General features: G+C 46.1%; 2 protein-coding genes across 4 annotated transcripts in view; one reads left to right on the forward strand and one right to left on the reverse strand.

Annotated features, from left to right (window-relative positions):
• Window positions 1–22337, reverse strand: part of LOC135521018 (protein MTSS 1-like) — a 176133-nt gene that overhangs the window by 73115 nt on the left and 80681 nt on the right. The gene's annotated exons all lie outside the window — the stretch shown is intronic.
• LOC135521379 (uncharacterized) lies at window positions 18367–21569 on the forward strand (the record flags this gene model as incomplete). The annotated part of the gene is made up of 6 exons (XM_064947281.1): window positions 18367–19252; window positions 19483–19498; window positions 19673–19981; window positions 20021–20293; window positions 20327–20820; window positions 20989–21569. Coding segments are annotated over 6 exons (2559 nt in total), but the record flags the coding sequence as incomplete, so codon positions are not given.

A 22337-nucleotide genomic window follows, 5' to 3' on the forward strand; every position in this document is an offset into this window, starting at 1 on the left:
CTATGGTGACAGTCATAGTGATACTGTTCCTATGGTGACAGTCATAGTGATACTGTTCCTATGGTGACAGTCATAGTGATACTGTTCCTATGGAGACAGTCATAGTGATACTGTTCCTATGGTGACAGTCATAGTGATACTGTTCCTATGGAGACAGTCATAGTGATACTGTTCCTATGGAGACAGTCATAGTGATACTGTTCCTATGGTGACAGTCATAGTGATACTGTTCCTATGGAGACAGTCATAGTGATACTGTTCCTATGGAGACAGTCATAGTGATACTGTTCCTATGGTGACAGTCATAGTGATACTGTTCCTATGGAGACAGTCATAGTGATACTGTTCCTATGGAGACAGTCATAGTGATACTGTTCCTATGGTGACAGTCATAGTGATACTGTTCCTATGGTGACAGTCATAGTCATACTGTTCCTATGGTGACAGTCATAGTGATACTGTTCCTATGGTGACAGTCATAGTGATACTGTTCCTATGGTGACAGTCATAGTGATACTGTTCCTATGGTGACAGTCATAGTGATACTGTTCCTATAGTGACAGACATAGTGATACTGTTCCTATAGTGACAGTCATAGTGATACTGTTCCTATGGTGACAGTCATAGTGATACTGTTCCTATGGTGACAGTCATAGTGATACTGTTCCTATGGTGACAGTCATAGTGATACTGTTCCTATGGTGACAGTCATAGTGATACTGTTCCTATAGTGACAGACATAGTGATACTGTTCCTATAGTGTGCCCTCCTGAACAGGACCCTGGAATAAGGAAGCTGCCCCAGACAGGGGGAAACCCAACCTGGGTAGGAGCTCTACTGATTGGCTGTCGAGGGGATGATCCACCTCCTCAGGATCTAAAATCTCAGGGTCTTAACACATGACACATATGATCCCTTCTTTACATGAGAGGACATGCATTCTGGCAGTCATGCTGGCAGCTCTTCCTGTATAACAAGCCCAACCCAGAGAGAGTCTTCACAGTCACCATGACAGAAGACTTCGTTAATAGTGGAGTCAGTGTGGGAGTGGTCAGTGTGGGAGTGGTCAGTTAACAGGTGTATAGCAGGGTTAATAGTGGAGTCAGTGTGGAAGTGGTCAGTTAACAGGTGTATAGCAGGGTTAATAGTGGAGTCAGTGTGGGAGTGGTCAGTTAACAGGTGTATAGCAGGGTTAATAGTGGAGTCAGTGTGGGAGTGGTCAGTTAACAGGTGTATAGCAGGGTTAATAGTGGAGTCAGTGTGGGAGTGGTCAGTTAACAGGTGTATAGCAGGGTTAATAGTGGAGTCAGTGTGGGAGTGGTCAGTTAACAGGTGTATAGCAGGGTTAATAGTGGAGTCAGGGTGGGAGTGGTCAGTTAACAGGTGTACACCAGGGTTATTAGTGGAGTCAGGGTGGGAGTGGTCAGTTAACAGGTGTATAGCAGGGTTAATAGTGGAGTCAGTGTGGGAGTGGTCAGTTAACAGGTGTATAGCAGTGTTAATAGTGGAGTCAGTGTGGGAGTGGACAGTTAACAGGTGTATAGCAGGGTTAATAGTGGAGTCAGTGTGGGAATGGTCAGTTAACAGGTGTATAGCAGGGTTAATAGTGGAGTCAGGGTGGGAGTGGTCAATTAACAGGTGTATAGCAGGGTTAATAGTGGAGTCAGTGTGGGAGTGGTCAGTTAACAGGTGTATAGCAGGGTTAATAGTGGAGTCAGTGTGGGAGTGGTCAGTTAACAGGTGTATAGCAGGGTTAATAGTGGAGTCAGTGTGGGAGTGGTCAGTTAACAGGTGTATAGCAGGGTTAATAGTGGAGTCAGGGTGGGAGTGGTCAGTTAACAGGTGTATAGCAGGGTTAATAATGGAGTCAGTGTGGGAGTGGTCAGTTAACAGGTGTATAGCAGGGTTAATAGTGGAGTCAGTGTGGGAGTGGTCAGTTAACAGGTGTATAGCAGGGTTAATAGTGGAGTCAGTGTGGGAGTGGTCAGTTAACAGGTGTATAGCAGGGTTAATAGTGGAGTCAGTGTGGGAGTGGTCAGTTAACAGGTGTATAGCAGGGTTAATAGTGGAGTCAGTGTGGGAGTGGTCAGTTAACAGGTGTATAGCAGGGTTAATAGTGGAGTCAGTGTGGGAGTGGTCAGTTAACAGGTGTATAGCAGGGTTAATAGTGGAGTCAGTGTGGGTGGAGTCAGTTAAGTTAAGGTGTATAGCAGGGTTAATAGTGGAGTCAGTGTGGGAGTGGTCAGTTAACAGGTGTATAGCAGGGTTAATAGTGGAGTCAGGGTGGGAGTGGTCAGTTAACAGGTGTACACCAGGGTTATTAGTGGAGTCAGGGTGGGAGTGGTCAGTTAACAGGTGTATAGCAGGGTTAATAGTGGAGTCAGTGTGGGAGTGGTCAGTTAACAGGTGTATAGCAGTGTTAATAGTGGAGTCAGTGTGGGAGTGGACAGTTAACAGGTGTATAGCAGGGTTAATAGTGGAGTCAGTGTGGGAATGGTCAGTTAACAGGTGTATAGCAGGGTTAATAGTGGAGTCAGGGTGGGAGTGGTCAATTAACAGGTGTATAGCAGGGTTAATAGTGGAGTCAGTGTGGGAGTGGTCAGTTAACAGGTGTATAGCAGGGTTAATAGTGGAGTCAGTGTGGGAGTGGTCAGTTAACAGGTGTATAGCAGGGTTAATAGTGGAGTCAGTGTGGGAGTGGTCAGTTAACAGGTGTATAGCAGGGTTAATAGTGGAGTCAGGGTGGGAGTGGTCAGTTAACAGGTGTATAGCAGGGTTAATAATGGAGTCAGTGTGGGAGTGGTCAGTTAACAGGTGTATAGCAGGGTTAATAGTGGAGTCAGTGTGGGAGTGGTCAGTTAACAGGTGTATAGCAGGGTTAATAGTGGAGTCAGTGTGGGAGTGGTCAGTTAACAGGTGTATAGCAGGGTTAATAGTGGAGTCAGTGTGGGAGTGGTCAGTTAACAGGTGTATAGCAGGGTTAATAGTGGAGTCAGGGTGGGAGTGGTCAGTTAACAGGTGTATAGCAGGGTTAATAATGGAGTCAGTGTGGGAGTGGTCAGTTAACAGGTGTATAGCAGGGTTAATAGTGGAGTCAGTGTGGGAGTGGTCAGTTAACAGGTGTACACCAGGGTTAATAGTGGAGTCAGTGGGGGAGTGGTCAGTGTGGGAGTGGTCAGTTAACAGGTGTACACCAGGGTTAATAGTGGAGTCAGGGTGGGAGTGGTCAGTTAACAGGTGTATAGCAGGGTTAATAGTGGAGTCAGTGTGGGAGTGGTCAGTTAACAGGTGTATAGCAGGGTTAATAGTGGAGTCAGTGTGGGAGTGGTCAGTTAACAGGTGTATAGCAGGGTTAATAGTGGAGTCAGGGTGGGAGTGGTCAGTTAACAGGTGTATAGCAGGGTTAATAGTGGAGTCAGTGTGGGAGTGGTCAGTTAACAGGTGTATAGCAGGGTTAATAGTGGAGTCAGTGTGGGAGTGGTCAGTTAACAGGTGTATAGCAGGGTTAATAGTGGAGTCAGTGTGGGAGTGGTCAGTTAACAGGTGTATAGCAGGGTTAATAGTGGAGTCAGTGTGGGAGTGGTCAGTTAACAGGTGTATAGCAGGGTTAATAGTGGAGTCAGTGTGGGAGTGGTCAGTTAACAGGTGTATAGCAGGGTTAATAGTGGAGTCAGTGTGGGAGTGGTCAGTTAACAGGTGTATAGCAGGGTTAATAGTGGAGTCAGTGTGGGAGTGGTCAGTTAACAGGTGTATAGCAGGGTTAATAGTGGAGTCAGTGTGGGAGTGGTCAGTTAACAGGTGTATAGCAGGGTTAATAGTGGAGTCAGTGTGGGAGTGGTCAATTAACAGGTGTATAGCAGGGTTAATAGTGGAGTCAGGGTGGGAGTGGTCAATTAACAGGTGTATAGCAGGGTTAATAGTGGAGTCAGGGTGGGAGTGGTCAGTTAACAGGTGTATAGCAGGGTTAATAGTGGAGTCAGTGTGGGAGTGGTCAGTTAACAGGTGTATAGCAGGGTTAATAGTGGAGTCAGTGTGGGAGTGGACAGTTAACAGGTGTATAGCAGGGTTAATAGTGGAGTCAGTGTGGGAATGGTCAGTTAACAGGTGTATAGCAGGGTTAATAGTGGAGTCAGTGTGGGAGTGGTCAGTTAACAGGTGTATAGCAGGGTTAATAGTGGAGTCAGTGTGGGAGTGGTCAGTTAACAGGTGTATAGCAGGGTTAATAGTGGAGTCAGGGTGGGAGTGGTCAGTTAACAGGTGTATAGCAGGGTTAATAGTGGAGTCAGTGTGGGAGTGGTCAGTTAACAGGTGTATAGCAGGGTTAATAGTGGAGTCAGTGTGGGAGTGGTCAGTTAACAGGTGTATAGCAGGGTTAATAGTGGAGTCAGTGTGGGAGTGGTCAGTTAACAGGTGTATAGCAGGGTTAATAGTGGAGTCAGTGTGGGAGTGGTCAGTTAACAGGTGTATAGCAGGGTTAATAGTGGAGTCAGTGTGGGAGTGGTCAGTTAACAGGTGTATAGCAGGGTTAATAGTGGAGTCAGTGTGGGAGTGGTCAGTTAACAGGTGTATAGCAGGGTTAATAGTGGAGTCAGTGTGGGAGTGGTCAGTTAACAGGTGTACACCAGGGTTAATAGCTGGCTAGCTAACACTGTACAGAGAAGAGAACGTCCAGGCCCTGGTCTGCTTCCAGACTGTCTGTCACTGTGAGGCCCCAGCCAGGCCACCTGTCTACCCAGCTCTGAGGAGGAAGATGGGGTTGGGTTGAAGAGTGGAGGTGGGGACAGACTGTCAGCTGGTGCTGATGGATGGAGAGGTGTGCTTCTCAGAACTAATTAAAGGCAGCGACCTGTCGGCCAGCCATGTCAGGCAGCCATTCACCCAGTCAAGTCAGTCAGTCAGCCAGACAGCCGGGGCCACCGTGGGGAAAGTCCCTTCATCATCATCATCATCATACCGTAGACCTGGGTTCAAATACTATTTGAAAGTATGTCTAATACTGAAGCTGGGTATCATTGAGCTTGTCTTGGTGAAATGGAATCAGTCGAATATTGACAAAACCCACAAACCATCTGACACTCCAGACAGGATAAAGAAAACGGTTATAAAGTATTTTGAAATATTTCAAAATGACTTGAACCCAGGTCTGGCCTTACGCTTCCTCCTTCAGCTGTCAGCTTCCAGTCGCCTGTCTTCAGGGACTCATTCATTATTACCAGAGTGGCTGGTCCTGTTCTCTGTCTGTGTGTGTGTGTGTGTGTGTGTGTGTGTGTGTGTGTGTGTGTGTGTGTGTGTGTGTGTCTGTGTGTGTGTGTGTGTGTGTGTGTTTAGCAGGGAATGAGATCTGTCATCATGTATGTTTCTAAAGGACTTGTTAACGTAGCCCTTTCCTGCAGTCAGTGACCAGAAGCTCCCTCTTTGGTCTCATGGGTGGAATGTTATTCATATTTTTCAAAATTAATCAAGTTTTTTTTAATCAACGACAGAAATCCAGTGTTTCTATGTTAAACAGTTTTGTGATATTTCAATCTTCTGTGATGTATGTAAAGTGTAATATTGGGATGAAAACTCAAATTGAATACATTTCTAACTATTATATATATATATATATATTTAATCCCATAACCATGTGTGTGAGATGTATACTTTTGTTTCAAAGTAGATTTGTGTCAGACTACCCAGAACCACTCTGTGTCAGACTACCCAGAACCACTCTGTGTCAGACTACCCAGAACCACTCTGTGTCAGACTACCCAGAACCACTCTGTGTCAGACTACCCAGAACCACTCTGTGTCAGACTACCCAGAACCACTCTGTGTCAGACTACCCAGAACCACTCTGTGTCAGACTACCCAGAACCACTCTGTGTCAGACTACCCAGAACCACTCTGTGTCAGACTACCCAGAACCACTCTGTGTCAGACTACCCAGAACCACTCTGTGTCAGACTACCCAGAACCACTCTGTGTCAGACTACCCAGAACCACTCTGTGTCAGACTACCCAGAACCACTCTGTGTCAGACTACCAACAGTCACTCTGTGTGACCCTGATTTAGCCCACTGCAGTAAAAGGTTAAAACCAGTTTTGCGTGCGGGCGGGTATTTGGTTTGTGACACTCTCGTCATGGCTAGTCAATGTCTCATGTCTTCCTCTCCTTAACTAGTCATGGCTAGTCAATGTCTCATGTCTTCATCCTCTCCTTAACTAGTCATGGGTAGTCAATGTCTCATGTCTTCTTGCTCTCCTTAACTAGTCATGGCTAGTCAATGTCTCATGTCTTCTTCCTCTCCTTAACTAATCATGGCTAGTCAATGTCTTCTTCCTCTCCTTAACTAGTCATGGCTAGTCAATGTCTCCTTCCTCTCCTTAACTAGTCATGGCTAGTCAATGTCTCATGTCTCCTTAACTAGTCATGGCAAGTCAATGTCTCCTTAACTAGTCATAGCTAGTCAATGTCTCATGTCTGGTTTGGGAGCAGAAGTAGTTGTCGTTCCTCTGAGGAGAAATAACAGTTAATTGGCCTCATCAAAGAAGCATCGGTATATCGGTATCTCTCTCTCTCTCTCTCTCTCTCTCTCTCTCTCTCTCTCGGTCTCTCTCTCTCTCTGTCTGTCTCTCTCTCTCTCTGTCTGTCTCTCTCTCTCTCTGTCTGTCTCTCTCTCTCTCTCTCTCTCTGTCTCTCTCTCTCTCTCTCTGTCTCTGTCTCTCTCTGTCTCTCTCTCTCTGTCTGTCTCTCTCTCTCTGTCTCTCTCTCTCTCTGTCTCTGTCTCTCTCTGTCTCTATCTCTCTCTGTCTCTCTATGTCTCTCTCTCTCTGTCTGTCTCTCTCTCTCTCTGTCTGTCTCTCTCTCTCTCTCTCTGTCTCTCTCTCTCTCTCTGTCTCTGTCTCTCTCTGTCTCTCTCTCTCTGTCTGTCTCTCTCTCTCTGTCTCTCTCTCTCTGTCTCTGTCTCTCTCTGTCTCTATCTCTCTCTGTCTCTCTCTGTCTCTCTCTCTCTCTGTCTCTCTCTCTCTCTGTCTCTCTCTCACCCAGTGCATCCAGGGTGAAGCCAAGCCATAAACCACACACTTTCTCTGCCTCACTCCCTGCCTCCCTCCCTGCCTGCCTCCCTCCCTGCCTGCCTCCCTGCCATCTCTTCTGCTTACTGGTAGAAAACAGAGGTTATTCAGTTCACCTCCACAGCTGCCTATTGCAGGTCTGCCAGTCCACAGACAGTGTCAAGTGGAGACTAGTGTCCGTCTTCGTCCCTGTCCCATATGGCACCCTATTCCCTATTTAGTACACTACCTTGGAACAGGGCCCTTGTAAAAGAGACATTGGTCTCAATGGGACACCCTGCCTAAATAAAGGTTACATTTAGGGAATAGGGTGGTATTTGGGACCCGTATCAGATGAGACACAGGGTGACAATGTTGACAGACTGCTGATAGGTCAGATTCCCTGCCTGGTCTCCGTGTTGACAGACTGCTGATAGGTCAGATTCCCTGCCTGGTCTCCGTGTTGACAGACTGCTGATAGGTCAGATTCCCTGCCTGGTCTCCGTGGTGACAGACTGCTGATAGGTCAGATTCCCTGCCTGGTCTCCGTGTTGACAGACTGCTGATAGGTCAGATTCCCTGCCTGGTCTCCGTGGTGACAGACTGCTGATAGGTCAGATCCCCTGCCTGGTCTCCGTGTTGACAGACTGCTGATAGGTCAGATTCCCTGCCTGGTCTCCGTGGTGACAGACTGCTGATAGGTTAGATTCCCTGCCTGGTCTCCGTGTTGACAGACTGCTGATAGGTCAGATTCCCTGCCTGGTCTCCGTGTTGACAGACTGCTGATAGGTCAGATTCCCTGCCTGGTCTCCGTGGTGACAGACTGCTGATAGGTCAGATTCCCTGCCTGGTCTCCGTGGTGACAGACTGCTGATAGGTCAGATTCCCTGCCTGGTCTCCGTGTTGACAGACTGCTGATAGGTTAGATTCCCTGCCTGGTCTCCGTGGTGACAGACTGCTGATAGGTTAGATTCCCTGCCTGGTCTCCGTGTTGACAGACTGCTGATAGGTCAGATTCCCTGCCTGGTCTCCGTGGTGACAGACTGCTGATAGGTTAGATTCCCTGCCTGGTCTCCGTGTTGACAGACTGCTGATAGGTTAGATTCCCTGCCTGGTCTCCGTGGTGACAGACTGCTGATAGGTCAGATTCCCTGCCTGGTCTCCATGTTGACAGACTGCTGATAGGTCAGATTCCCTGCCTGGTCTCCGTGTTGACAGACTGCTGATTCCCTGGGGCTGAGTCACTGGCTTGCTGGGGCTCTCTCATGCCGTCCCTGGAGGGGGTGCGTCACCTGAGTGGGTTGATTCACTGATGTGGTCATCCTGTCTGGGTTGGCGCCCCCCCCCTTGGGTTGTGCCGTGGCGGAGATCTTTGCGGGCTATACTCAGCTTTGTCTCAGGATGGTAAGTTGGTGGTTGAAGATATCCCTCCAGTGGTGTGGGGGCTGTGCTTTGGCAAAGTGGGTGGGGTTATATCCTTCCTGTTTGGCCCTGTCCGGGGGTGTCCTCGGGTGGGGCCACAGTGTCTCCTGACCCCTCCTGTCTCAGCCTCCAGTATTTATGCTGCAGTAGTTTATGTGTCGGGGGCTGGGGTCAGTTTGTTATATCTGGAGTACTTCTCCTGTCCAATTCGGTGTCCTGTGTGAATCTAAGTGTGCGTTCTCTAATTCTCTCCTTCCTGCCTGGTCTCCTGACTCTCTCTCGGAGGACCTGAGCCCTAGGACCATGCCCCAGGACTACCTGACATGATGACTCCTTGCTGTCCCCAGTCCACCTGGCCGTGCTGCTGCTCCAGTTTCAACTGACCTGAGCCCTAGGACCATGCTCCAGGACTACTTGACATGATGACTCCTTGCTGTCCCCAGTCCACCTGGCCGTGCTGCTGCTCCAGTTTCAACTGTTCTGCCTTATTATTATTCGACCATGCTGGTCATTTATGAACATTTGAACATCTTGGCCATGTTCTGTTATAATCTCTACCCGGCACAGCCAGAAGAGGACTGGCCACCCCACATAGCCTGGTTCCTCTCTAGGTTTTGGCTTTTCTAGGGAGTTTTTCCTAGCCACCGTGCTTCTACACCTGCATTGCTTGCTGTTTGGGGTTTTAGGCTGGGTTTCTGTACAGCACTTTGAGATATCAGCTGATGTACGAAGGGCTATATAAATAAATTTGATTTGATTTGATTTGATAGGTCAGATTCCCTGCCTGGTCTCCGTGGTGACAGACTGCTGATAGGTCAGATTCCCTGCCTGGTCTCCGTGTTGACAGACTGCTGATAGGTTAGATTCCCTGCCTGGTCTCCGTGGTGACAGACTGCTGATAGGTCAGATTCCCTGCCTGGTCTCCGTGTTGACAGACTGCTGATAGGTTAGATTCCCTGCCTGGTCTCCGTGTTGACAGACTGCTGATAGATTCCCTGTTCTGTTACCCCTCTGCCCCAGAACACCAGAGTTCTGTTACTTCTCTGCCCCAGAACACCAGAGTTCTGTTACCCCTCTGCCCCAGAACACCAGAGTTCTGTTACCCCTCTGCCCCAGAACACCAGAGTTCTGTTACCCCTCTGCCCCAGAACACCAGAGTTCTGTTACCCCTCTGCCCCAGAACACCAGAGAGAGAATAATCTGGCCTATCAGCGTGTGTGAGAAGAGAGTGTGTGTGTGAGAGTGTGTGTGAGAGTGTGTGTGTGCGTGTGTATATGTATGTGCGTGTGTGTGTGTGTATATGTATGTGTGTGTGTGTGTGTGTGTGTGTGTGTGTGTATGTTCCTCTGTGCCTCTGGCTCCAGCCCTCTAATTAGCTGTAGATAGTAGGCTGTATGCTGCAATGCAGTGGTTCCTATCGTTCTATCTCATGGTTCAGCCCACGGGGATGGGGAACATCTGTGGACCATATATCATACACACAGGGTTATCTGCCAGTCTAAACACAGCCAGCCAGGCAGCCAGTCAACCAGCACGGCCCTGGTAATGACAAACTAGGACCGGGTTAGAGATCAAGATCTTATGGCTGGGATATCACCAGCATGATCTGGATTCTGCAACATCTTGTCTATGCTGAACACCCCCCCCCCCCGGTTGTCTTATGCTGGACAGGTGCCCCCCCCTCCCGGTTGTCTTATGCTGAATGGGTGTGTGTGTCCCACCCCCCTCCCGGTTGTCTTATGCTGAACGGGTGTGTGTGTCCCACCCCCTCCCGGTTGTCTTATGCTGAATGGGTGTGTGTGTCCCACCCCCTCCCGGTTGTCTTATGCTGAATGGGTGTGTGTCCCCCACCCCCTCCCGGTTGTCTTATGCTGAACGGGTGCCCCCCCTCCCGGTTGTCTTATGCTGAATGGGTGTGTGTGTGTGTCCCCCCTCCCGGTTGTCTTATGCTGAACGGTTGTCCCGTTCTAGTGAACTGCTGCCTGCTGCCTGCCTAGTGAACTGCTGCCTGCCTAGTGAACTGATGCCTGCCTAGTGAACTGCTGCCTGCCTAGTGAACTGATGCCTGCCTAGTGAACTGCTGCCTGCCTAGTGAACTGCTGCCTGCCTAGTGAACTGCTGCCTGCTGCCTGCTGCCTGTCTAGTGAACTGCTGCCTGCCTAGTGAACTGCTGCCTGCTGCCTGCCTAGTGAACTGCTGCCTGCCTAGTGAACTGCTGCCTGCCTAGTGAACTTCTGCCTGTCTAGTGAACTGCTGCCTGCCTAGTGAACTGCTGCCTGCCTAGTGAACTGCTGCCTGCTGCCTGCCTAGTGAACTGCTGCCTGTCTAGTGAACTGCTGCCTGCCTAGTGAACTGCTGCCTGCTGCCTGTCTAGTGAACTGCTGCTTGCCTAGTGAACTGCTGCCTGCTGCCTGTCTAGTGAACTGCTGCCTGCCTAGTGAACTGCTGCCTGCTGCCTGTCTAGTGAACTGCTGCCTGCCTAGTGAACTGCTGCCTGCTGCCTGCCTAGTGAACTGCTGCCTGCCTAGTGAACTGCTGCTTGCCTAGTGAACTGCTGCCTGCCTAGTGAACTGCTGCCTGCTGCCTGTCTAGTGAACTGCTGCCTGTCTAGTGAACTGCTGCCTGCCTAGTGAACTGCTGCCTGCCTAGTGAACTGCTGCCTGCTGCCTGTCTAGTGAACTGCTGCGTGCCTAGTGAACTGCTGCTTGCCTAGTGAACTGCTGCCTGCCTAGTGAACTGCTGCCTGCTGCCTGTCTAGTGAACTGCTGCGTGCCTAGTGAACTGCTGCCTGCCTAGTGAACTGCTGCCTGCCTAGTGAACTGCTGCCTGCCTAGTGAACTGCTGCCTGCTGCCTGTCTAGTGAACTGCTTGTTGCCTAGTGAACTGCTGCCTGCCTAGTGAACTGCTGCCTGTCTAGTGAACTGCTGCCTGCCTAGTGAACTGCTGCCTGTCTAGTGAAGTGCTACCTGTCTAGTGAACTGCTGCCTGTCTAGTGAACTGCTGCCTGTCTAGTGAACTGCTGCCTGTCTAGTGAACTGCTGCCTGTCTAGTGAACTGCTGCATGCCTAGTGAACTGCTGCCTGCTGCCTGCCTAGTGAACTGCTGCCTGCCTAGTGAACTGCTGCCTGCCTAGTGAACTGCTGCCTGCCTAGTGAACTGCTGCCTGCCTAGTGAACTGCTGCCTGCTGCCTGTCTAGTGAACTGCTGCCTGCCTAGTGAACTGCTGCCTGCCTAGTGAACTGCTGCCTGCCTAGTGAACTGCTGCCTGCTGCCTGCCTAGTGAAGTAGAGGTAGCCGTCGTAAAAGAGATGTTTGATCTCAACAGGATTTATCTGTATAAATACAGGATAAATAACACAAAATACTCTTTTGGTTCTGTTCTCAAGTGTGTCTTTGTTTCCATGGAAACGTGGCCAGCCTTCCAAAGGCTGACTTTCAGTTTCACTGACGGACTGGCAGTTGGTTGGTTGGTTGCCAATAGGTTCATCTGTAACTAATCTGTAACGTGACGTAATGGGATTGAGACACTAACACTGTGATGACCTGATGCAGCTCTGGGACTGAGTGACCTGGGTTCAAACGCTATTCGAAATCGCTCAAAGAGTTTGAACGTTGGCTCTCGTCTGTCTGTAGTGGAATACTATCTATTCAACCAGGGGGAAAACACATTGACACCAAGGTCTCACAATACAGAAAACTAAATTATACACAATTTAAAACAACAAGTAGAAAATATTATATACCCAATAAACAATCAAGCAAAACAAACCATGTTAAAATCCCTATCCTTTCGCCTAAACTGACCCAGAGACAACAACACATCCAAATGAACCGTTACTTGGAGATTATTCCACATTATAGGGGCCTGGTAGGAAAACACGTAGATTCTCCGGTATTAACCAATCCTGTGATCCAGTGTTGTAATCCCAGTTTCTATACTTCAACAATGACGTGTTGAGTAAATTGGTAGTTTATTGAGTAGGTCTTTATAAACGACAACAGAATAATGAAGTGATGTGTTGTTTTTAGCGAGGTCCAACCCAACCTGTTGATAACGGATGCAGTGGTGACTGTTAAAGCTGTCAGGTGTTTATAAACACGATGTGCAATATGATCAATGGTGTCCAAGGGCTTCAAAACGCTGGGCGCTACATTCATGTATATAATATCACCATAATCTATAACAGGTGTTTATAAACACGATGTGCAATATGATCAATGGTGTCCAAGGGCTTCAAAACGCTGGGCGCTACATTCATGTATACAATATCACCATAATCTATAACAGGTGTTTATAAACACAATGTACGATATGATCAATGGCGTCCAAGGGCTTCAAAACGCTGGGCGCTACATTCATGTATTTTTAATATCACCATAATCTATAACAGGAACGATTGTAGACTGAATGATCTGGGTTCTACTATTTAATGAAAGGCCCTATTCTATTTAATGACAGGCCCTGTTCTACTATTTAATGAAAGGCCCTGTTCCTATAGAAGAAGCACAACTTAATTCTTCATTTCTTGAATAACTCGTCAACATGCTTTTTTTTTATTGTTAAAGATAGCTTTTTCGTCAATCCAGATGCCCAGATATTTATAGACGGGGGGACACGATCAATGGGAGCACCATCTAACGTACTTATGCACAAATCATCAGTTGTATTTTTTACATGGTTTGAAAAATAACATGTACTTGGTTTTCCCAGGATTTTAGTACAAACTTCAGGTCAAACGAGGCTTTCTGCAAGCTAGAAAAAGCAGATTGAAGAGTCAACAGAGCCTGAGCTGACGTAGGTGTCAGTAGCGTAAACAACAGTGTCATCTGCGTACAGACGAAAGTTACAGTGTTGTACAGATAGACCAATGCTGTTAATATAAATAGTGAAAAGAACTTGGACCAAGAATCGAACCCTGTGGGACACCTTCTGTTATGTTGGCTAGATTTACAGTTTTGGGAATATTCTATTGGTTCCATTAAGCTAGGCAGGCATAATCAAGCCCAGATAAAGTATTGGAAATGATTTTGAATATTATTTGAACCCAGGTCTGGCCTTGTGCTTCTCAGCTGTGCCGTAAGTAATTATGGTATAGGGTTACTTACTGTAGCAGTCAGACAGACAGACAGACACTCCTCTTTAAAACAACATGGTCTCATGGTCTCTGAATGCCAGGAATCACATGAGAGAGATTTCAGACGTGAGGCTACAGCCTTGTTGACAGTTGTCTATGAATGTTACAAGGCAACACTAGACCTACAGTAGATCTGGCTTGGTTCTGCTTACCTGGCAATGGCAGCATCACAGGTGTCATAGGTGGCAATAGGCATTAGGGAATCTGGTTATTTTAGGGCATTCCGTTGCTCTGAACGATCACGTTCTCTAGAGACAAAGCAGCTAGCCTATTGCGTCCATCCTCTAGTAGTATGTCACATGACCTCTGTAAACCAATCCCTCTTATACCTACTGTAACCCTTCATCACGAGTCTCCTCGATACCTCTTCTGTCACCAACATGGTCACATAACACAGAAAGGGACTGGGAAAGGAATCTGTGGAGGGTGAGGACAGCTGTGCTTTCCAGAGAGAGAGAGAGAGAGACCCTGTCTGCTCTGCTCTCTGTTGTGATGCTCCATTGAGCCACATCAGGTTAGGAATACGTGGTAGGCTGCACTACTAGAATGGGTTCTTCTGCTGTCCACATAGGAGAACCCTTTTAAGAACCCTTTTTGGTTCCTAGTAGAACCCTTTTGGTTCCAGGGAGAACCCTTTTGGGTTCCATGTAATAACCCTTTCCGCAGAGGGTTCTACCTGGAACCAAAAAGGTTCTACCTGGAACCAAAAAGGTTCTACCATCAACAAAAAAGGATTTTGGAACCCTTTTTTCTCAGTGTTGTTACTATAACACTGCAGCATCTCTGGCCAGATATCAGAGTGTGGTAGGCTGGTTACTGGGTATTAAAAACACTGCAGCATCTTTGCCCAGATATCAGATGTGGTAGGCTGGTTACTGGGTATTAAAAACACTGCAGCATCTCTGCCCAGATATCAGTGTGGTAGGCTGGTTACTGGGTATTAAAAACACTGCAGCATCTCTGGCCAGATATCAGAGTGTGGTAGGCTGGTTACTGGGTATTAAAAACACTGCAGCATCTCTGCCCAGATATCAGATGTGGTAGGCTGGTTACTGGGTATTAAAAACACTGCAGCATCTCTGCCCAGATATCAGATGTGGTAGGCTGGTTACTGGGTATTAAAAACACTGCAGCATCTTTGCCCAGATATCAGATGTGGTAGGCTGGTTACTGGGTATTCAGCATCTCTGCCCAGATATCAGAGTGTGGTAGGCTGGTTACTGGGTATTAAAAACAGTGCAGCATCTTTGCCCAGATATCAGATGTGGTAGGCTGGTTACTGGGTATTAAAAACACTGCAGCATCTCTGGCCAGATATCAGATGACCATGTTGCTGTAGCCAGGCACTGGGAGCGTTGGTCTCAGGCATTGGGAGAAAACTTGAGGACTCCGTCCTGAATGGCACCCTTATAGAGCGAAATCACAGGGCTCTGGTCAAAAGTTGTGCACTAAATAGGGAATAGAGTGTTATTTTGGTCGTAGACTTAGTTATCTGTTTATGCAAGCAGGTAGATGCAAGACAGTTGCTCATCTTTTGCATAGCAACAGTATCACGTTCTGCTGTGGTCTGATGTGATACCATGCTCTAGTCTAGCCCTGATTATACCCAGGCTCTAGTCTAGCCCTGATTATACCCAGGCTCTAGTCTAGCCCTGATTATACCCAGGCTGCGGTGGTCTGATGTGATCCCATGCTCTAGTCTAGCCCTGATTATACCCAGGCTGTGGTGGTCTGATGTGATCCCATGCTCTAGTCTAGCCCTGATTATACCCAGGCTGTGGTGGTCTGATGTGATCCCATGCTCTAGTCTAGCCCTGATTATACCCAGGCTGTGGTGGTCTGATGTGATCCCATGCTCTAGTCTAGCCCTTATCACTCAGTAGTCTTCCTGCCTGGCCACCACTTCTCCTAGCGTGTCCTATCTAGCCTGCAGTCACTCTGTAGTCTTCCTGCCTGGACACCACTTCTCCTAGCGTGTCCTATCTAGCCTGCAGTCACTCTGTAGTCTTTCTGCCTGGCCACCACTTCTCCTAGCGTGTCCTATCTAGCCTGCAGTCACTCTGTAGTCTTCCTGCCTGGACACCACTTCTCCTAGCGTGTCCTATCTAGCCCTTATCACTCAGTAGTCTTCCTGCCTGGCCACCACTTCTCCTAGCGTGTCCTATCTAGCCTGCAGTCACTCTGTAATCTTCCTGCCTGGCCACCACTTCTCCTAGCGTGTCCTATCTAGCCTGCAGTCACTCTGTAGTCTTTCTGTCTGGCCACCACTTCTCCTAGCGTGTCCTATCTAGCCTGTAGTCACTCAGTAGTCTTCCTGCCTGGACACCACTTCTCCTAGCGTGTCCTATCTAGCCTGTAGTCACTCTGTAGTCTTCCTGCCTGGACACCACTTCTCCTAGCGTGTCCTATCTAGCCCTTATCACTCAGTAGTCTTCCTGCCTGGCCACCACTTCTCCTAGCGTGTCCTATCTAGCCTGCAGTCACTCTGTAATCTTCCTGCCTGGCCACCACTTCTCCTAGCGTGTCCTATCTAGCCTGCAGTCACTCTGTAATCTTTCTGCCTGGCCACCACTTCTCCTAGCGTGTCCTATCTAGCCTGCAGTCACTCTGTAGTCTTCCTGCCTGGCCACCACTTCTCCTAGCGTGTCCTATCTAGCCTGTAGTCACTCAGTAGTCTTCCTGCCTGGACACCACTTCTCCTAGTGTGTCCTATCTAGCCTGCAGTCACTCTGTAATCTTTCTGCCTGGCCACCACTTCTCCTAGCGTGTCCTATCTAGCCTGTAGTCACTCTGTAATCTTCCTGCCTGGCCACCACTTCTCCTAGCGTGTCCTATCTAGCCTGCTGATATTTTCTGTATAGCCTAATGTTTCTCTTCTACACAAATAAATATATAATCCTTAGATAGCAGTGACCCAGATATCAGTGAAGGAGATCTCTACTCTAAACAGCATTAGATCTGGCTGTCGTATTTTATTGGTCATAAACACACAGACACACACAGGAAAGAGAATAGTGTAGTTGTAGTAGTAGAACAGACAGAGAGCCAGAGAGACAGAGAGAATGAGCGAGTGGATGTTGAAGGAGAGGAGAGCAGCGGTTGTCTCTGTGCGGCCTGCTGCAATGCACAGATAATCACAGACCCTTTATGTCACAGACATTAATAACAACAGATAGCCATGTCTTCCATAAATCAGCTGCCTGACAAACAGCACCCTGTTCCCTATTTTGTGCTACTTTTTACCAGGGTCCATAGGGCTCTGGTCAAAAGTAGTGCACTTTGTGTGGGAATATGGTGCCAATTGGGACACTATACATCAACTGCCTGACTGACTCTGGCTGGGAGGGACCACACGGCAACCACCTGGCAACCGGAGCTCCCAGCCATACCACTGTATTTAACCAGGGGATCAGGAGAGCTTGAGACTGGCTCTGTAGAAACAGAGGAGTACCTGAGTTAGTAGTAGTACCTGTAGTAGTACCTGTAGTAGTAGTAGTAGTAGTAGTAGTACCAGTAGTAGTAGTACCTGTAGTAGTAGTACCTGTAGTAGTAGTTGTAGTAGTACCAGTAGTAGTAGTAGTAGTAGTAGTAGTACCAGTAGTAGTAGTACCAGGAGTAGTAGTACCTGTAGTAGTAGTAGTAGTAGTAGTAGTACCAGTAGTAGTAGTAGTAGTAGTACCAGTAGTAGTAGTAGTAGTAGTACCAGTAGTAGTAGTACCAGGAGTAGTAGTACCTGTAGTAGTAGTTGTAGTAGTACCAGTAGTAGTAGTAGTAGTAGTAGTAGTACCAGTAGTAGTAGTAGTAGTAGTACCAGTAGTAGTAGTAGTAGTAGTAGTAGTACCTGTAGTAGTAGTAGTACCTGTAGTAGTAGTAGTAGTAGTAGTAGTACCAGTAGTAGTAGTTGTAGTACCTGTAGTAGTAGTAGTACCTGTAGTAGTAGTACCTGTAGTAGTACCTGTAGTAGTACCTGTAGTAGTAGTACCTGTAGTAGTAGTAGTAGTAGTAGTACCAGTAGTAGTAGTAGTAGTAGTTAGTAGTACCATTAGTATTAGTAGTAGTTAGTAGTACCATTAGTAGTAGTAGTAGTAGTTGTAGTAGTAGTACCAGTAGTAGTAGTAGTAGTACCTGTAGTAGTAGTACCTGTAGTACCAGTAGTAGTAGTTGTAGTAGTAGTACCAGTAGTAGTAGTTGTAGTAGTAGTACCAGTAGTAGTAGTTGTAGTAGTAGTACCAGTAGTAGTAGTAGTAGTAGTACCAGTAGTAGTAGTAGTAGTAGTAGTACCTGTAGTAGTAGTTGTAGTACCTGTAGTAGTAGTAGTACCTGTAGTAGTAGTACCTGTAGTAGTACCTGTAGTAGTAGTTGTATTAGTACCTGTAGTAGTAGTACCTGTAGTAGTAGTAGTAGTAGTACCAGTAGTAGTAGTAGTAGTAGTAGTAGTAGTAGTAGTTGTAGTAGTAGTACCAGTAGTAGTAGTAGTAGTACCTGTAGTAGTAGTACCTGTAGTACCAGTAGTAGTAGTTGTAGTAGTAGTACCAGTAGTAGTAGTTGTAGTAGTAGTACCAGTAGTAGTAGTTGTAGTAGTAGTACCAGTAGTAGTAGTAGTAGTAGTAGTAGTACCTGTAGTAGTAGTAGTAGTAGTAGTAGTAGTACCTGTAGTAGTAGTTGTAGTACCAGTAGTAGTAGTTGTAGTACCTGTAGTAGTAGTAGTACCTGTAGTAGTAGTACCTGTAGTAGTAGTTGTATTAGTACCTGTAGTAGTAGTACCTGTAGTAGTAGTAGTAGTAGTACCAGTAGTAGTAGTAGTAGTAGTAGTAGTAGTAGTAGTAGTAGTAGTACCAGTAGTAGTAGTAGTAGTACCTGTAGTAGTAGTACCTGTAGTACCAGTAGTAGTAGTTGTAGTAGTAGTACCAGTAGTAGTAGTTGTAGTAGTAGTACCAGTAGTAGTAGTAGTAGTACCTGTAGTAGTAGTACCTGTAGTACCAGTAGTAGTAGTTGTAGTAGTAGTTGTAGCAGTAGTAGTTGTAGTAGTAGTACCAGTAGTAGTAGTAGTAGTAGTGCCTGCAGTAGTAGTAGTAGTACCAGTAGTAGTAGTACCAGTAGTAGTAGTTGTAGTAGTAGTACCAGTAGTAGTAGTAGTAGTAGTACCTGTAGTAGTAGTAGTAGTAACAGTAGTAGTAGTAGTAGTAGCAGTAACAGTAGTAGTAGTAGTAGTAACAGTAGTAGTAGTAGTAACAGTAGTAGTAGTAGTAGTAGTAGTAACAGTAGTAGTAGTAGTAGTAACAGTAGTAGCAGTAGTAGTAGTAGTTGTAGTAGTAGTACCAGTAGTAGTAGTAGTAGTAGTACCTGTAGTAGTAGTAGTAGTAGTAGTACCTGTAGTATCTGTAGTAGTAGTTGTAGTACCTGTAGTAGTACCAGTAGTAGTAGTAGTAGTACCTGTAGTAGTAGTAGTAGTAACAGTAGTAGTAGTAGTAGTAGTAGCAGTAACAGTAGTAGTAGTAGTAGTAGTAACAGTAGTAGTAGTAGTAGTAACAGTAGTAGTAGTAGTAGTAGTAGTAGTAACAGTAGTAGTAGTAGTAGTAACAGTAGTAGCAGTAGTAGTAGTAGTTGTAGTAGTAGTACCAGTAGTAGTAGTAGTAGTACCTGTAGTAGTAGTACCTGTAGTACCTGTAGTAGTACCAGTAGTAGTAGTAGGAGCTTGAGACTGGCTCTGTAGAAACAGAGGAGTACCTGAGTGTATGAAAACACTGAGGGTGCGTCCTAAACAACACCACATTCCCTTTCAGTCATGACAGGAAGGTCTGGTGACAGCTTCGTTGAGCAAGGGATTGGATTGTCTTTCACAGGGGTCTGTCTGTGTTTGGTGAGAGACTCACAGCGGATTACGCCACAGGCAGTAATTCCTCTCCGCTGAAACACGGATTATACTGTAATACACTTCAGTCAAAGGCTGTTGTAATGAATGTTGTAACTAAGCCACATCCCAGTCAGTCGGTCAATTCCCTGGTCAGACCAGACAGTAAATCTGGATGTTACTGTTTATTCATACGCTTTTATAGTAGTAGTACCTGTAGTAGTACTAGTAGTAGTAGTAGTAGTAGTAACAGTAGTAGTAACAGTAGTAGTAGTTGTAGTAGTAGCAGTAGTAGTACTAGTAGTAGTAGTAGTAGTAGTAGTAGTAGTAGTAGTAGTAGTAGTTGTAGTAGTACCTGTAGTAGTACTAGTAGTAGTAGTAGTAGTAGTAGTAACAGTAGTAGCAGTTGTAGTAGTAGTAACAGTAGTAGTAGTAGTAGTAGTAGTAGTAACAGTAGTACCTGTTATAGTAGTAGCAGTAGTAGTAACAGTAGTAGTAGTAGTAGTAGTAGTACCAGTAGTAGTAGTAGTATTCCCTGGTCAGACCAGACAGTAAATCTGGATGTTACCAGTAGTAGTAGTAGTAGTACCAGTAGTAGTAGTAGTAGTAGTAGTAACAGTAGTAGTAGTAGTAGTAGCAGTAACAGTAGTAGTAGTAGTAGTAGTAACAGCAGTAGTAGTAGTAGTAGTAACAGTAGTAGTAGTAGCAGCAACAGTAGTAGTAGTAGCAGCAACAGTAGTAGTAGTAGCAGCAGTAGTAGTAGTAGTAGTAGCAGTAGTAGTAGTAGTAGTAGTAGTAGTAGCAGTAGTAGTAGTAGTAGTAGTACCAGTAGTAGTAGTAGTATCCCCTGGTCAGACCAGACAGTAAATCTGGATGTTACCAGTAGTAGTAGTAGTAGTAGTACCAGTAGTAGTAGTAGTAGTAACATTAGTAGTAGTAGTAGTAACAGTAGTATTAGTAGTAGTAACAGTAGTAGTAGTAGTAGTAGTAACAGTAGTAGTAGTAGTAGTAGTAACAGTAGTAGTAGTAGTAGTAACAGTAGTAGTAGTAGCAGTAACAGTAGTAGTAGTAACAGTAGTAGTAGTAACAGTAGTAACAGTAGTAGTAACAGTAGTAGTAGTAACAGTAGTAGTAGTAGTAGTAGTAACAGTAATAGAATTAGTAGTAGTAACAGTAGTAGTAGTAGTAGTAACAGTAGTAGTAGTAACAGTAGTAGTAGTAGTAGTAACAGTAGTAGTAGTAGTAGTAACAGTAGTAACAGTAGTAGTAGTAGTAACAGTAGTAGTAGTAGTAGTAGTAGTAGTAGTAACAGTAGTAGTAGTAGTAGTAGTAGTAACAGTAGTAGTAGTAGTAGTAACAGTAGTAGTAGTAACAGTAGTAGTAGTAGTAATAGTATTAATATATTATCTGTCCTCTGTGCTATTCCAATGGAGTAATACACCATAGAGAAGTGTGTAACAGCATAAAGCAGCCATATCTGTTAGTGTGTCTGAATACTGATCACACGGAGACTAAGTACCAGTACTAGAAGGCTCTGTGCGCCAGTATCATCTGATAGTAGTAGTAGTAGTAGTACCATTAGTAGTAGTAATAGTAGTAGTAACAGTAGTAGTAGTAGTAGTAGTAACAGTAGTAGTAGTAGTAGTAGTAACAGTAGTAGTAGTGGTATCAGTAGTAGTAGTAGCAGCAGCAGTAGTAGTAGTAGTACAAGTAGTAGTAGTAGTAGTACCATTAGTAGTAGTAGTAGTAACAGTAGTAGTAGTAGTAGTTACAGTAGTAGTAGTAGTAGCAGCAGCAGTAGTAGTAGAACCAGTAGTAGTAGTAGTACCATTAGTAGTAGTAGTAGTAACAGTAGTAGTAGTAGTAGTAACAGTAGTAGTAGTAGTAGTAACAGTAGTAGTAGTAGTAGTACCAGTAGTAGTAGTACCAGTAGTAGTATTAGTAGTAGTACCAGTTCTAGTAGTAGTAGTACCAGTAGTAGTAGTAGTAGTACCAGTAGTAGTAGTAGCAGCAGCAGTAGTAGTAGTACAAGTAGTAGTAGTAGTAGTAGTAGTAGTAGTAGTAGTAGTAGTAGTAACAGTAGTAGTAGTGGTATCAGTAGTAGTAGTAGCAGCAGCAGTAGTAGTAGTACAAGTAGTAGTAGTAGTAGTAGTAGTAGTAGTAGTAGTAGTAGTAACAGTAGTAGTAGTAACAGTAGTAGTAGTACCAGTAGTAGTAGTAGTAGTAACAGTAGTAGGAGTAGTAGTAACAGTAGTAGTAGTATTAGTAGTAGTATTCTGTGTGTCTGAATACTGATCACACAGAGACTAAGTACCAGTACTAGAAGGCTCTGTGCTCCAGTATCATCTGATAGACCACAGAGAAGTGTAGTGTCAACAGCTCTATCTGTGTTAGTGTGTCTGCCACTGTAGTGGTGGTGCTGAATACTGATCACACAGACTAAACAGGTCTACAGCATCCATCAGATCAGGAGACAGACAGGCAGCCTCTGTCACATGACGTCAGGAGACAGACAGGCAGCCTCTCTCTGTCACATGACGTCAGGAGACAGACAGGCAGCCTCTCTCTGTCACATGACGTCAGGAGACAGACAGGCAGCCTCTCTGTCACATGACGTCAGGAGGGAGACAGACAGGCAGCCTCTCTCTGTCACATGACGTCAGGAGGGAGACAGACAGGCAGCCTCTCTCTGTCACATGACGTCAGGAGACAGACAGGCAGCCTCTGTCACATGACATCAGGAGACAGACAGGCAGCCTCTCTCTGTCACATGACATCAGGAGACAGACAGGCAGCCTCTCTCTGTCACATGACGTCAGGAGACAGACAGGCAGCCTCTCTCTGTCACATGACGTCAGGAGACAGACAGGCAGCCTCTGTCACATGACATCAGG

Source organism: Oncorhynchus masou, chromosome 29 (assembly GCF_036934945.1).
Source record: "Oncorhynchus masou masou isolate Uvic2021 chromosome 29, UVic_Omas_1.1, whole genome shotgun sequence".
Taxonomy (NCBI): domain Eukaryota; kingdom Metazoa; phylum Chordata; class Actinopteri; order Salmoniformes; family Salmonidae; genus Oncorhynchus; species Oncorhynchus masou.